This window comes from Silurus meridionalis, chromosome 1, assembly GCF_014805685.1.
Source record: "Silurus meridionalis isolate SWU-2019-XX chromosome 1, ASM1480568v1, whole genome shotgun sequence".
Classification (NCBI taxonomy): Eukaryota; Metazoa; Chordata; class Actinopteri; order Siluriformes; family Siluridae; genus Silurus; species Silurus meridionalis.
In genome coordinates this window covers 24862117-24879424 of record NC_060884.1, presented here as the reverse complement: position 1 = coordinate 24879424, position 17308 = coordinate 24862117, and the positions used below count along the sequence as shown (strand labels likewise).

The 17308-nt window shown below is 39.2% G+C and overlaps 1 protein-coding gene across 4 annotated transcripts in view; it reads right to left on the bottom strand.

The window, feature by feature from the left end:
* dlg1a (discs large MAGUK scaffold protein 1a) overlaps positions 1–17308 on the bottom strand; it is a 126008-nt gene that overhangs the window by 63903 nt on the left and 44797 nt on the right. For 2 of the 4 annotated variants that reach the window (XM_046860886.1, XM_046860896.1), the window contains exons 5-6: positions 13423–13590; positions 10407–10514 (exon numbers count right to left, since the gene is read on the bottom strand). In XM_046860886.1, coding sequence (XP_046716842.1) covers positions 10407–10514; positions 13423–13590 — 276 coding nt within the window. The remainder of the gene's footprint in view (positions 1–10406; positions 10515–13422; positions 13591–17308) is intronic. The other 2 variants (XM_046860913.1, XM_046860906.1) reach the window with 1 other exon arrangement.

Genomic DNA, 17308 nt, shown 5'->3' with positions numbered 1-17308 from the left:
TGTCTGTTTATGCATATATTATTTCATTTTTATACAAAATTAAATTAATTATATATTCTAGATGCTTATATCTTCACAAATAAACAAAATGTGGGTGTATTTTTTAAACAGAAATTGTCAAAACAATGTATTATATTTTATATATATATTTTTATAAGCATGATTGTCAACTTGCCATCTGCAATTATCATTTAAAACAATACAAATGTTGATTTACACAACTTGCTTCACCTTGCATACTCAAATGCTTTATTTTTCACAGAAAGAAACAACCCAGCATGAGTAAATTTGTTAAAGGAGAAATCCTCCATGTACTCCACAACAAGCCTCTATAAGCTTTATAAAATGTCTAAATTAAAAATTGCTAAACTCAGTATGTGTCTTCCTTTTTTTAAGCACAATTTGATACATAAATACTCTGAATTAGGGGTGTATATAGATATAACAAGCAAACCATCTAATAAAAAAAGCTGTTGTTTTTTTCTAATCCAATTAATCGATTAATTAAAAAAAAGTAAATAAACAAATAACATAATAATAATCGTCAGATTAATCAATTATTTAAATAATTGTTAGTTGCAGCCGTAAAATTATCCCAAACTTTGGAAACTTTCTGTTGTGTACTTTGGCCTGAATCTTCTTCTCCCCTTTCGCTGTTTTCTCTCTGTTCCTCCATTTTTCATTCTGCAGCGTCTTCTAGGTTTACCTGTCCAGGGGTCTCATTTATAAGCGTGGCATATGCACGTTTTTCAGCCTCATTTTGTGCGTACAAAACAGGGCTAGAAACTTGCCCACTTTTCACGCAAAGGTTGTGATTTGTGAAAAAAAATAAAAAATAGACGAAAGAAAGTGCACACCTGTAAGTAAACTTTGAACCCTGCGTACGCTAAACGTGGAAACACAGTAGGTGAGAAAAGGGAATTTGCAACACATATAGCACGCACATCGTTTGCGTGGAAAGTGGGCACGTTTCTATCCCAGTTTTGTTACGATTATAAATAAGACCCCAGAGCGGTCCAGAGATTAGCGGGTGTTACGTCAGTAATAATGTTCCGTGGGGAAACACAGTGCTCCTTGTGTAGTTAAATGGACTAGACGAAATAAATATTAAATATCAAATAATTTGCCTCAATGCTTTTTTTTGCATTTGAATTACTCGAGTTACTTAAGGAATCGTTTCCTAAACTGAATCATGTTCCTTCACGCACTTGCTGCTTTTGCCTTTTGAAAAGAGGTCATGAAAAAGAAATGAAGTTATATTGTTGTGGTAACAGAGTCGAGGGGGAGAATAAAGAGGTAGACTGGAAACCCTTTTGTTGCATGATCCATTCTTGCAGTTTTCATTTCAGGTCATGACCCTATTAACCAGCAGTCAGACTTTAATAGGCACAATAAGTGCACACGTGCTGTGCTGCCCCATTCACTGCCCTTTCTGTGCCCACACGCTGGACACCAAGGTCACGAAGGAGGAGCAGGAGGCATGACTCCAGCCTCTTAACTATGTCCTATAATTAAATCTTACTCTAGGTATATGGCCATCACTCATGCTCCCACTAAGTGCTTTAGCCCCAATGGGAGACAGCCACTCAGAGAAGCAGGCCGGTGTGATTGTTCACTCTGTCTTTCACTCCGAAGGACTTCTAAGTGCTTATGAAACAATGGAGCCCTCTCAATCTCATTAGACAAATGCTGATTTATGGTGGCCATATATATGACACGATTCACATTCATAGAGCTCGCAATATAGTCATGACAGAATTCACATAACCATGGACCCAACCATGAAATAAAGATGAACTTAACGAACATAAAAAAAAAAAACTCTTATAGATAGTTTTACACTGTTAGATAAAAAAAGAGAGCAACACATTATAAACATATGATTTTGAGATTAGTAAGTCTATTATATAATAGACTGTACCAAAATGCATATATCTTATATTTAATTTTATTATATTTTAAGCTGAAAAAAGTGGGAAATATTAATAGTCTAGGGCAAGTGCATCTAATAAGTCAACTTCAACCTGAAGTGCTCATAATAACATCTCTACACACCCATTTGAAGGATCTAGCATCTGTGCAACAGGTGGTAGGCATTGTGGAATTTACCTGTCCGGTCCCGGCTGTGATGCAGTCGCTGAAGGCATTACGGCGTGTGAAGAAGGCAAGCAGCTGCTGCCAGCGAGATGATGAGGGCAGCTCTTCACTGGAGCTACGCTTGGCCCACTGCCTCTGTTTCTGCCCTGGGGCGCTGTGAGATGTACCGGTATTGGCCCGACCTCCCCGTGGGTAGAGCGTGCTGTTCCCAAATATGTAGTTCATTGCCACTTTGGATCATTCACGGCTGGAAAGGAACTCCAACAGCTGTCAAGCGAAGAGGCACCACACAAAATGAGAAGCAAGAGCAAGAGAGGGGGAGGGAAAACGCATCTGGGTAAAGTTACAGCATCCTCTCCTGAATTCCACAAAGCCGAACTGTACAAGCGGAACTCCGACGAAAGTCCGAGGTGCTGAAATCCATCTGAACGCAAAATTATGGTGGATCTATGGTCCAGATCAAGCAACAGGTCAAGCATCCAGCAGCTTCATGCTGCTGAGAAAAGTGGGAAGCAAGGTGGATGTAGGAGTGTGATGACACTGCCCACGAGTAGCACGCACCACTCTGGGCTTCTGGCTCCAGACTAGTGGAGACCTAAGAGAGGATCAATGAGGGAATGTGGAGGTCTCAGCGTATGAGGAAAACTCTAAGAGCTCTAAGAGGCAGGAAATGGGTTCAAATATCAGGCATGTGTTGCAGGCGAAAGCCCACAAACGCCACCAGGGATTCATAATATAAATGGACTCAGGCTAGAAGATTGGCCAAGCCCAGTTATCAATCACAGCACATTCTTAACAGCAAGAGACAGCCTTAGTGTGCACATTAAATATGAATGGTGGCATTCAGGGTGGTGCCGTGTAGAATAAGTAAGAACGAAATATAGGCATTGCGTCTTCCTCGTCCAAGACATGGCTAGTCAGAGAGTAGTGTAGGTCTACAGGAGCTCATCAGAAACACCCAAGCCACATCACTTCAAGCTAATAACCTCATCACTGGTTAAGAGGATGTGAATTATACATACCAAACTTCATGCTAATGTACATACTCACGACTCCAAATGAGAGAGATGTGCAAAAAATATGTCAGGTTAACAAGCAAGTATGGTCCAGCGGGAAAAAAAAAAAAAAGGTAAATCCAAGAGAAGAGTGAGCACTCCAGATTCGGCAGATGCCTGCTCGCTCCTTGCGATTTAGATCAGTTTTCACACTGCGGTCTCTCTCTATCTACCATGCGCACACGCGATTCAGTGAGGGGGAGACAAAAGGCTGTGCTTTCACAGGCAGAGAGGAAAAAAAAAGAGAAAGCAAATTCAAAAATAACCACATGCTTCTGTTAATACGAGTGGAACGCCCGCAGATTCACAGCACAGCAATCCTCTGCATCGGAGCCTGATGAAGACGGCTGTGCGCTTGCTGACACTGTCCAAGGTGTGCCACAGGTGTCAAATGAGGTAACAGACATTGTCACAGCTTGTGCTTCTATTCCCCCAGGACCAAAACCATGGCAACAGTTTTCACATCAAATAAAGCAAGGCAAACCCACAGAGCTTGTGCACTCCTTTCTGCTCAGTCGACATAGGTTCAGAAACAGAAGAAGAACGAACCGCAAATTACTGCTAACTATCTAGCTGCAATTAGCTAAAGGCTTTAAATAAGGCACAGTTTACATTAGCACCAGAATAAAAAAATCATCATGTATTCTGAATAAATGGCAAATAATGTAGTAACATGTGAAGCATATATGATAATCCCTTATATATATTTTAAATGCCGATAATTTTTTAAAATTCTGAATGCAGTTAAAATTAGCTCTACAATAAACAGATATTACATATATATATATATATATATATATATATATATATATATATATATATATATATATATATATAAATATACACATCTGGCAATTAAAACCGTTCGTGTGGAAACACAGCAATAGTTCCATTTGGTGTCCTGATGATTTACAAAACACAATAATTACTATAAAACATTTACAAAAATATTTTGTCTTTATGCTCTATGTTGAGTTTATTAACTAATAATAAACATACATTTGCACAAAGCATCTATATTTGTCCATGCCCATGTTGTTTAGGATATTAAAAACTTTTTTTTTTAAGTATAAATTTAAGGTACATTTAAAACAGAAAAAAATGTGCGATTAAGTTGCGATTAATCACAGGTTAACTCATGACAATCGTGTAATTTATTTGTTATTAAATATTTTAAACAATTGACAGCCCTAATATATATATATATATATATATATTTTTTCTCTGTTGTTGGCTGACTGTTTTTTTTACACTCTCGTTATACAAAATGCATTCACTTGCACAATACACACTGCTTTTTATTTTAAGTCATTTTAGTAATTTCCTTCTTAGCATTGCTCAATTTTCTTCACTTTGTTTTACCCATAATGTGTACATTTTTTGAGATCTGCTATTTCAGACTGCTGTATTATACTGCAGCTAACCCACACATCCAATTCGTTAAGCAAACACAAACTTAAACACTCATACACACACAATGGTGAAAAGAAATCCTAAAGATCCATATGGAATGGACCTTCTGCCTCATGGTCCCTGAGCCCCTCTGCACCTCTTCTCCCAACCTATGGAGTTCAGAGCAATCAATCAATAATGTAACATGAGGACAAAGTGCTTCAGAATGGCCCTGCTACTAGCTTAAGCTTTCAGCTTCATGGTCATTAAATTTTGCTAGTGCACAAGGAAAGAGACAAGCAAGGTTTCATCAAACTTGTCTTTTCTCACTAGGTGATGCAAAATAAACAACTATGGCTTATAAATGGGACGTTTTTGCTGTGCTGTTACACAGATGTCTAAGAAGCATCGAAAATGAAAGGCCACCATTAACAATCCACAGTCTACATTTCACTTGATGTAAAGCAACCTGGTGTGCCACAATGCTGATTTGATCCAAAGAACAAATATAAAGCAGCCGTAAGCGAACATAAATTCTCGCCTGAATTTGTGATTTCATAAAAAAGTAGACACAGCAGCAGCACAGAGGAACTAACAGACATTATGCAGATTCTGATTAACAAAACAGCTCTCAGAAATAAACATCTCCCTCAAACTCGAGAATATTGTCGTTAAGGTGTCTTATTTTATCTCCTGCTTGTCCCTCCAGGTGATTCACATGCAGCGCTGAAAGCTAACACACATGGAGCAGAGGGAGTTCGTTGGCATGCATTTCTGAGATCAGCCTCCTATATCTGATACTGTCTACCCACCAAGAACTGCAGCTGCAGCCTTCTGCTCCTCCCGAAACTCCTCATTAAGCGCCGGCCCATCTTTTTAGCGTACCAGATGGAGGCGAACATGTCACCTACGCAGCCTCGGGGAGCTAAGCTCTGACCCCGAACTGTTCTCCCCCAAGGAGCTGTGACTGGGTGAGTCTACAGTTTAGGGTGCATACAGCAGATAAAGTCAAGCGCTAACACTTTAAAGTCTGTCCTTGTCTGCATCCAGAAGCCAGGCTTGCTGGAGAGCTCGCACACAGGCATGCTGACTGCAAGGGACTCTCAGTCTGTCCGATTCGCCAGGAGTGACACAGCTCATTTTTCACTAACACTGTTTCCCCCCTCCTCCCTGTAGTCCTCATCTATCCTGAGCCATGCTAGTAGAGGCAGGGAGCATATACTTCAATAAGCTGTGATAAATGAAATGCAGCACAAATCACTACATTGATAAGAATGAAAAGTCTTATGACAAGTGGGTAGTTCTGTTTCGGGTGGGTGAGTAGAGGACAGATGACAAAATGGGGATATCTGAAGAATGGTAAGAAAATGTATAGAAATTAGGGTGATCTATGTTAGAGAAAATTACGGCAGGTAGGGAAGTGTGTGTTGGGTGGGGAGTCTAAAACCAGCGAGAAAGTCTGGAGCAGAAGCTCTGTACCAGGTGAGGAAGTCCAATATAGAGCAGTTTTAAAAGTCTACAAGATGTGAAGGTGTTTGCCACAGGTTTAGACGTCTTGGGCAGGTGGGAAGAAGTAGTCCAGATGTCGAAATCTGTGCCAGGTGATAAAATTTGAGGCAGGTGAGGACAATATGGGTCAGGCAAATAAATCTACAGCAGGTCACGTTGTCTGCAGTGACAGTCTGAGTTCGGTAAAGAAGTCTAAAGAAGAAAGTAAGAATGGGGTAGAAAGAAATTTTGGGACAGAGCAGATCAAGCGACAGCTGAGGCTTAAGCTGTTACAGAGAAATCAGAACACCAAAATCAGCAAAAATCAATACTGCTAGACTTTTGCAACACACATTTTTTTGGGGTTGTAGAAAAAGTGTGCACGATTTTTCAGAAAATATTTTTGAACAAAATCTCTTGAAAGCCACAGTAACACTACTGTATTGTTTGGTTTAGGTCTCTGGAGGTGATACCTACGCTGTACAAGTGCCACTGCAGTAAATAGTTTATATCAGCAATGAAACAGATTTACATTGTCTCCTTTGCTTTAATGACAGTTAATTGTAGTGAGTCCACTTGCCCTTGAGCTTGTACAATTGTATATGAGCAGAGTTTCTAACAGCACCCATGCTTAGTACTAGTAATAAATGCCTTGTGAAGGCTGGGATCGTTCATACAAATAAACATGCTAAATCAGCAGCACCATGCCAATAAAGAAACTCATTAACATGATGACACAAGCATTAAAAATTACAGGTATTTCGGTTTGACCTCTGTCAGACCATGCCTCCACCTCCCAGGTGAAATGGCTATGCTTTGTTTGGTATGGTTAACAACGAGTGAGGAACACAGACATACGCAGTGGAACAGTATGATCGTATGTCTCTCTAACACGCTTATGATGGATTGTTAAAAGACCAATGACAGATGACACCATGCACACTCATAGCTTAGAGTTTTATAGGCTGGCACATGACTGGACCAAACCTTTTGCTGGAGAAAAGCTTATTAGAATTCAGGGTAGTGTGCAGGAGAAATGAGCTCTCCTCCAGGTCCCATTACTGTGTATGGCTGAACAGAACTAATGTACTTAGTGCCCTCAAGCCCTAGCCATATTATCTTCAAACATATGACTGCTTCCATCATGATAAGAGAAATAGAGCATAAGAGAAAAATACAAAGATAGAGCTTCTGTAAAAAAAAAAAAAAAAATCATTTACTGCATATTTTATAATTAATGATAATAGATGATAATGATGATAAAATGTTTGATTCACTTTTTACACCTCTTGAGAAAGAAAGAAAGAAAGAAAGAAAGAAAGAAAGAAAGAAAGAAAGAAAGAAAGAAAGAAAGAAAGAAAAGGGAAAAAAAGTGAAAGAAACACTAATACATATTCCAACCCTAATATATAAAGAAGATGAATACAAATATATAAAGAACTGGGGAGAAAATTCTAGACAACGAAAGATACTGAGCAGCAAAAACATGAAAGTACTAGCAGAGATGTGCAGATTGTACAGTATATTACATGCCTGTGTGAGTGTTAAAGTAATACACTGCATGGCTAAAGGCTTTTGGGACACCTGACCATCATAACCATGATAGTTGAACATCCCATTATAGATTTACTCCTCATTTTAATGTAAAAAGAAATCTCTACTCTTCTGTGAAGGCTTTTCACTAGATTTTGAAGGGTAATTTTATGAATTTGCACTCATTCAGCAATATTGAGGTCAGGAACTGTTGTCAGCAGAAGAGGCCTGGTATATGAACCCCATTCCCATTCATCCCTAAAGTGTTTAGTTGGGTTGAGGTCAGGGCAGAGTGCAGAATTCTTTCTAAATCTCACTTTGTGTAGTTTAGGGGCATTGTCATGCTGGAATACATTGGCATCCACGTTTTATTAAAGAGAAACTCTTATGTCTGCTTTGAGACCATGTCCATTGATAAAACCGCAATACAAACTAAAAATAAATAAAATTGATGCTATAGATTACATAGAAATTTCAAACAATTGGGTAATTCTGACTTGGTGGCAACAGTGTGGGGAAGAATAGTTATCAGTGTAATGGTCATGTGTGCTGGCATGCTCATTTCTCTTGAACCTGAATGAGCATTGAAGAGCGAATACTTTATTCCAACAGGTTCTATGAGATCCCTTGCTAAAACTAGGTTTTATATAATATCCTAATAAGGTAGAGTGCTAGCCAGAAAATGGGGTAAGCCAGGGAATGCAATTTGCCTAATGCCTAATACGAGTATGTTAAACATCATTCTTCCATCCAGAGCAGTAATTGTCCTTGATTTAATTAAGGGTAATCAGATGTCTGGCATATAAATGCTGAAAGTGTGTAAGTCCTTACAAACAAGAAAACCGACCAAAAAAACCCTAAAGAAAATTAAAAGAACATATACTACCGTAATTTCCAGACTATAAAGCGCACCCATATATAAGCGGCACCCACTGAATTTTACAAATATTTTTATTTTTAACATAAATAAGCCGCACCTGTCTATAAGCTGCAGGTGTCTACACTAATGTACTTTACACAGGCTTTAACGAAAGACACGTTACACACGGTGTAACGGGTTAAATATGTTGCGCTTCCTTTAGGAGCATAGCGGTATTTTGGGAATAGCCTGCCACTGCATTCTTCCGTTATTACTGCGTGTGTGTAGGACTGAGGATTATGTGCTTATTATTTTCTGATGCTCATTTCTAAGTTTCTTTGACTAACCCGTAACGCTGTTGCCAAGAAATATAAAAAAGCACGAGTTTTGGAAACCTGTCTGTGCTTATATGATTTCTGTTGCAACTGGAGTTAGCGAGCTCTCCCTTCACCCAGACTCAACGCGTTACAACGGCTTGTATCTAAACAGTAGCCGACCAAGAAAGTCATTGTTCACTGTCTTCCTCCTTCCTTTCACAACTATTTCTCTCGGGAATTTATCTTTTAGCATCGTCGTGCGTTTAAAAATCACCCGATGGAAGTTTTTTCTCCCGATGCCGTGCAGCTCAGAACACAGGTGAGGTGCGTTTTTTCATTTCCGTTCGGGATATTTCATTGGTCTAATGTTATGGGGTTCAGTTTTTTGGCTTGAAGTTTGTGAAACCGGCAAAAACCCAGGAAAAATTCATAAATAAGCCGCTTCGTTGTTTAAGCCGCGGGTTTCAAAGCGTGGGAAAAAATTAGCGGCTTATAGTCCGAAAAATACGGTAATTCCCCAAACTATACAACATTAATTTGGACTGTGAATGTAGTAATAACATGTAAAATAAAAGTGTAACAGATGTAAGCACCAAATAAAAACTATATCAAAAATCATTAAAATACAATAAAAAACTATCTGCTTAAGACTGCATGCTGCAAGGGGAGGAAAGGATATAATTATTATTATAAATTAATGTTCATTCTTTTTATTTAGCATCCATTTTAAAAACTATCGGGTGATTAATCGGTTATAACAACTACGATCCAACCTAGCTATCGGTAAAATCCACTCTGTAAAATCCATCGGTTGACCTCTAATAAACAAAGCACTGAGTCTTTCCCTGTAGCCTGTTCAGTAGCATGTGTTCATTTATAATATAGTCTTTCTGTTTCCATATAAACACCCAATCTAATCCATAGTCTTGCTTAGGAGTGCTTCAGCTGGAACAACACATGATGGAAGTACAAATAGTAACAATAATGCTGGATCAGCCAATTAACGACAACAATGCAAGAGTGTAAAAATAACTACAATAATGCACAACTTTCATGAAAACTGCAACAATGCACGCCTTTATTCAAACAATGTTCCAACAATGACAATAATGCCAGACTGTCAAAATACCTACTATGACACAATGTCATCTCAATTATTACAATAATACTGGACTGTCTAAATAAATACATCCAAATAACTACACTAACTCAGGACGAACTAAATAACTACAACAAAGATGAATTTCCAAATAACTACAATAAAGCAAGAATGTACAAATAACAAGAACGTGCACATAAACAGTGATGCTGGGCTTTCTACATAAATGCAATAATACTCTAGTTTCCATAAACTGCAATAATGTAATGTGTCCAAATTACTACAATGATGCTGCATCGTCCAAATCCAAACAGGAAATTTTGTGCTCTATGGCCTAAAAATAGAAAAAGATTTCATATTTGTAATACCCTGCAAGCACTGTAACATCTTTGCCATCTAGTGCCTGAAATAAATACTACAACCCACATGATATTTTTTTCTTTCCTTTTAGAAACAATGGTAAACATTTTCCTGATCTCCATCCAATAATTCCATTACACAACCCACTCATTTGACACGGTGAACATAAAAAGGCCTAATTGTTTGCTGTAGCGCTGGGTGTTTACCTGCATGAGCGCTTCATTGCGTGAGTATAGGATGGAGAAGGCAGGAGCTGGCACCTCCTCTCCTCCTACTGGGGATGAGCCCTCAAAAACGCACTCCAGAGACTCTACCTACAGAGGAAGCATGCAGCCGCAGTGATTCACAGTAGATCCCAATAAAAAAGGAAAACACAAAGCCATAGTACAAAAGCCACAATTTATACAAGACGGAAAAAGACGGGCTCTGAATGATATTAGCCAAAGTCTAGTTCGCTTCACTGAGATGAAACTGAGATGTTTTATGAGGCCAGACACGAAAACGCAGAAATCAGCATGAGTTGAGCGGCAACAAAATGTGTGATGTACTGCAAGTTTAAAAATATGCAACATGACTTGAAACCGTGTGAAAGCATGTCTTCGTGACTTTATGATATCATGAGAACTGAAACACAAACAAGTGGTGACCAAAGTAACACAATTCCCTGAGATGTAGAAAATGAGACAAAAATGATTCCTGAAGCACAAAAATTAAGCAAATGATCTCTGAGTGATAAGTAGACTACACAACAAAATCTGAAAGTCATGCAGTGTCCTAAAGACTTGAAATATGTAGAAATGGAAATCAATAGGGAGGTTTTTGCATTACACCTAAAACGGCTAATAAAATGCTAAATGATCAGTATTAATTTAGCATTACATTGAATGTCCAAAGTAGAGCATTTTTGTGGTTAAATGACACCCATGATACCCATGATAAGCTGTACTGTGTGTGTGTGTGTGTGTGTGTGTGTGTGTGCGCGCAAGCATGCATCACACCATGCACAGGCATTTACAGGTACATAAGCCAGTCACAGGTCGGCTCAGCTGAGCAACCTGGAGTGCCACAAGATGTCTTCTCCATCTGTCCTGGCAATTTGAGCCAAATACTCACCGAGTGCAAACGTAAAAAAACAGTCAGGGGGCAGAAATGCTCCGTAATATTTCATTACTGAGTAAAATGCCACGTTAGGCCATTTTGCTTAAAATACTTTTATATTAAAATGTAACGTAGTGTAATCATAGCTGAGATCGAGATTAAACAATGTGAAATGGGTCTGTATTCAGTAAAATGCCTGTAGACAGTTCTCTTTAAATAGAAGCTAGTCCAAAGGGCTGCGGTGCATCATGGGTAGGTGGGTTAAACCACAATGTAGCTGGTCATTCAAATCACATTCAGACTTTGGCTTAATGGAGCATGCACTAGTGCACTGGCAAGATGATCATCTCTGACAATAATGTTTAAGGCAGGGGATTTAAAGAAAAGGATAACACTGTTAACATGAACTTCTTAATCCCACATACGAACACCTTTCAACAGACATTTCAAGCATCTCTAGAAAAGAAAGTGGCCAAGAAAACATGCATTTGTGCTTTTTTTTATTTAGGGTTCTTTAGTTACTACCATCAGCCACAAGGTGGAGTGAGACATCTATTATATCTGCAAAAGCAAGAGTCTGTCCTGTCATCGCCTCATCAGCTCAATTTGACAACAAATCAATTTAAATCACCATCTCAATCACTGTACCCACTGTACCCTCATTTGACCTTGGTGTTCTAAGTGAGGGATGCTGAAATAAAGTGCCTGCTGGATGCTTCGTTCTCATTTTTTTCATATTCTTGAATCCTATGACAAACGACAGGCAGAATAAGAGTAGGGAGAAGCCATCAGTTGGGCGAACAGCCAGACAGCATCACCAGCCTTGAATGCATGGGCTGATTTAGGGGAAATGCAAGTTCACAGTGATGACACTGTGTGTGTGTGTGTGTGTGTGTGTGTGTGTGTGTGTGTGTGTGTGTGTGCGCACAACTCCTGCTCTGTGCACTTGAGGCTGATGAGAGGTGACAGGCAGGGCTTTTTAGGCTGCTTTGTGGGAGAGAATGGCGCTGCAGTGATCGGTGGCTGCCTGGACCCAACTCAGCCCATCCTGGCACGGCTACTCATCCAGCTGCACTGGGATGAGCTCAGCCAATACTCTCTCTTTAAAAAAGCTTGCACTGCCAATTTGGGGTTTCTTTTGCATGTGGGCACGAGGGGGGTGGATGTACAAACGCTCTTCCTGTTCCAGACGAGACGATGATAGTAGGGCTCCCTCCCTGGGCAAACTGTCTCCACTTGAGCACGTTTTGTGAGAGTAAGCTCGGAAAAGATTGTGTAATGCTGATGGAATTAGGTTAGTCTTTCTTTGAGCACTAGGGATATCAGCAGAGGTCAATCTCACCACTCATAGTCAATCTCATCATAGCTTGGCTCTATGGACACGCCTGTAGAAAATCAATAGGGCTTGAATTCTGGCCAGTTATTTCAATAAGCTTGAACCACATGCCTTTACAAAATACTTATATATATATATATATATATATATATATATATATATATATATATATATATATATATATATATAAAATCTAAAGGCAAGGGTTTTTGAAATCTCCAATGTATCCTTTCTTAGAGAAGTTTCACACCTGAGCAGATACGAGGTGGTATCAAAATGTTATGAGAATAGTTTTAAAAGACGCCAACAGATGGCAGCAAAAGGGTGCACGCACAGTCGCAGGGAACACCGACCTTCAGTCAGTGTGCCGAAAGACATCCACCTGCGTACTGGTACTATTCTGAGCACTTGCGTTACTACGTCTGTGATTTCATCATGGACAGCAGATCTGTGGCTCACAAAAAACTGGATGGTCCAAAACAACAATTGCACTGAGAAGATGAAGATACTGTACAGCTCAAAGGTCACCGTTTTCACACCAATTTTTAACTCTACTGGGCACAGGACTAATGAAAATACACAGCTGAGTGAAAGACTGGAAAAAGACTAAGCGAAAATGTAATACAATAAGCATTGTTTTACATTCGGATGGCTGTTGTAATGAGTGTTTGGGTGGAGGAATCTGGTAAAGGAATCTGTTACACAGTGTATATGCATGTTGATGAGATGCATGGGAAGAAGACTCAGACTTGTTTGTATGCTTAAGGAAAAGACAAAAATCCTTCTACCTTCATAGGAGAGATGTGTGAATGAGAAACAAAGCCGTGGACATTCTCGATCTGGGAAATGTTCTTCTCTGAGACCTGCACCAGCTCCGGAGGCTGAACGTCCCCGGGCAAGCGAGTCGAGCCATGTTCTGGAGGAGAGGTCGTGTCCTCATCTTGATATCTGTATTTCTGACAAAGAAGGCAACAAAAAGTGTATTTGGACTTTTTATAAACTGTCCAGCATTAATATGTTCATTGTGTACATAGTTCTGATAAATGAAATACAACTAATTAGTCCTCAACAATCAGGAAGTGAAAGCAGAACAACAAAATAAACCGTCAGTCTAATGAAGACAAGAAAACTGCTAAATCCATACACTAATCTCCATCTTGCAGGCGACCGTGAAAGTTAGGATCAAAGTCTCACACTGAAAGCATTTGCAAAACACACAGATGAATGTCATCAGATCAAACAGAACAGTTTGCTCCATGCTGCGCCTGCAGCCTGACCTGATTGGCTTTGTCAGCAGGGAGCCCAGGTGTATACACAGCAAGCCACTAAACGCTTCATAGTACACATTCTCCACTCTGACATCAAGGAGCAACAGAACACTGGGGCAAGGCATTTTGCTCTTACTTTCTGCTCCCCTTGACCTGTGGTCTTTTCAGTTATATTACAGCACTCTTTAAATCTTCATTAAGATTGGTGGAAGGGTGTTCATGGAACACCGTGTCTCTGACATGGTATTAGATTCAGGCAAGTTTATGAATGTCATTATTTCGGTACCTAATAATTTCTATATTAATAACAACATTATTCAAAGACTTGTTTATTTCATTCACTTATAGTAGCCACTTGGTCCTGATAACAATGGATGTGACACAACCTGAATAGGACACCATTTAATTGCAGTGCACCATGCACACACATTCACACCTAGGGGGAAACTAGATTATGAAATCCACCTTGACATGTTTTTTGGGACGTGGGAGAAAAATCTGGATGAAACCAAGGGCTGTTGTCCTGTAAGGATGCAAACTGCCCCACAGCCTATGCTGATACTTGTACTTAATAATAATAATAATAATAATAATATTAATAATAATAATAATAATAATATATTATTATAACATATACCTTTTTCCTGTAGGGTAAAACCTCTTTTATGAATATGCACAGTTACAGTCTCTTACAAAAGTGAGTACACCCCTCACATTTCAACATCTTTTTAGTACATATTTTAAAGAAACAATACTATGGACATGAAACTTGGATATATTTTAGAGTAGTTAATGTGGAGCTTATAGAGCAGTACCCTGGTGAGGAGTACAATGAAAATTGTGCCTTACCTACAGTCAAGCATGGTGGCGGTAGCAGTACTGGGGAGCCTAACAGTTCATTGAGGGAAACATGGATTCCAACATGTACTGTAACATTCTGAAGCAGAACATGATGCCCTTTCTTCAGAAACTGGGCCAAACTGCAGTTTTTCAACATGATAATGACCCCAAACACACCACCACAATGACAATTGCCTTGCTGAAGAAGCTGGAGGTAAAGGTAAAACCTGTGGGGCATCCTCAAGCACAAGGTGTCTAACATGTCTAACATACGGCAGCTCCATGATGTCATTATGGAGGAGTGGAAGAGGATCCCAGCAACAACCTGTGCAGCTCTGTTGAATTCCATGCCCAGGAGGATTAAGGCAGTGCAAGATTACAATGGTGCTCACACAAAATATTGACATGTACACTAGGGTGTACTCACTTTTGTTGCTAGTTATTTTGACAATAATGGCTGTATGGTGAGTTGTTACTGAGGACAGTAAATCTATACTGCTATACAAGCTGCACATTGACTACTCTAAAATATATTCAAGTTAAATTTTTAGAGTACTGTCCTTTGAGAAGATATAGTAAAATGATTGGTGAAATGTGAGGGGTGTACTTACCTTTGAGAGATACTGTATAACTGGTAACATAAAAAAAAAAAAAGAAATTCCACACATTGGTACGTATCTACAGTAGGATCAAAGCACAGGTTCAGCCAAGATACAGTGCCATGATACAGAGAGAATTAAGAATGCCACCATTTGAGTTTGGCAGTGACATGGCTTCCATCTGAACAGTAGCCCACGGCCTTAACTACTAAGCCACCTCTGCCAAATGATTAAAAATGGGCCAATCGGACACAAACAGAACATAAAGATTTATTAACATGCATTTGAATTAAAAACCGACTGCAAGTATGTTGAATGAACAGATACTCAAAGCCAAAAACTGAGGCACATAAACTATTTTTGAGCTTCCACCCCAGACCTACTTTCTCATAGTGATATGTGCACCAGAAACCCGACGGTATAAATCAATGCAGTGGCGAATGGGGCAAGCCTGGACTTCCCCTAGGAGGCTGCCAAAAGTCGAGTGGACATGAAGAAATCTCCCTTATGGATTAGTGTGTTATAGTGCTGAGATGGGAAACACTGCATTAATGAGCAAACCCCCTGCTTGCTCTCTGCTGCACAGTCATCATGATGACCTCAAACTGCCACGCATGATCTGATATATTCAGCAACATGAGCAAACTGAGGAAAGCCACGGTATTCAGCATTGTCTCCTGTTCACATATGTCCATCCCTGTGCAGCACTATAATGAGGGAAACCCCCAAAACACCTTTTTTTCCAAACTTTTGGCAGGCACTGTAAATATCTATACATATTCATATAGTTGAGATAACACACATCTATTAGTTGGTCTACTCCTTTCTTACATCACATAGTTTGTATTATTAACTGATTGATACACTGAAACTATTATACTACAATATATGGACAGAAATATGAGGACACCTGGCTATTCCAGCCACATGTGGTTCACACAACTACATGTTGGAGGCACACAACTACATGGGATGTCTTTGGATGCGGTAGCATTAAATTATTTTTTCACTTGAACTAGGAGACCCAAACCTGTTTCAGCATGACAGCCGCCGTGCACAAAGTAAGCACCATGAATATATGATTGGTTGGAAGATTCTGAGTGGCCTGCCATTGAGCTCTGAACTTAACCCTGCTGAACATTTTGGGATGAATTGGAACTCTGACTGCACCCCAGGCCTCCTCACTTTACCTACATCAGTACCTGAATTAAATAAAACCCTACTGGATGAATAAGCACAAATCTCCAAAAGCACACTCTGACAAACTAATTACACATCTTCTCAGGAGAGTGAAGATTAATATAACATCAAATGGGGACTAAATGTGAAATGGGATTTTCAAAAAGCACGAAAAAGCTCTGCCCTCCAGCCTACTGAACACCTTTGGTATGAATTGAAATTGCTGCTGATTGCACTCCAGTCTTCCTCACATTACATCTGTACCTAGCTTTATCAATGCCACACCATACTCCAAAATCTTAAAAAACACATATCAATAAGGTCACATGTCCAGAAACGATATTCCATATATTATAGTTTTTACTCAGTATGTTGTTCTTTAAGAATAACAAGAATAACATAGCTAATGATAAGTGGTAGCTATGTAGTTAAGACTTTAGGCTTCTGCTCAAAAGATTGTTTAAATCCCAGCCTGCCATTGCTGGACCTTTAAGAAAGGCTCTTAAATCTCAATTGCTCAGATTATTATAAGAGCATCTGACAAATGCCATAAATGTAAAGGAAGAATAAACAACACTTTTCTCGACTGCAGCAGAACTCAATTAAAAAAATTGCTAGCTAAAGCACTTCATTTATAATCTTCTAGCTAAATGCATAAAGCACTGGGCTCTGGGAGAGTAAGAGCATGACAACATGAGTGCACATTTTATGAAAAGATAAACATATAAAAAAAAATGCTAAGCAAGGGACTTCTTTTAAGGGACTTATATAATTAGCATTGCTATCAT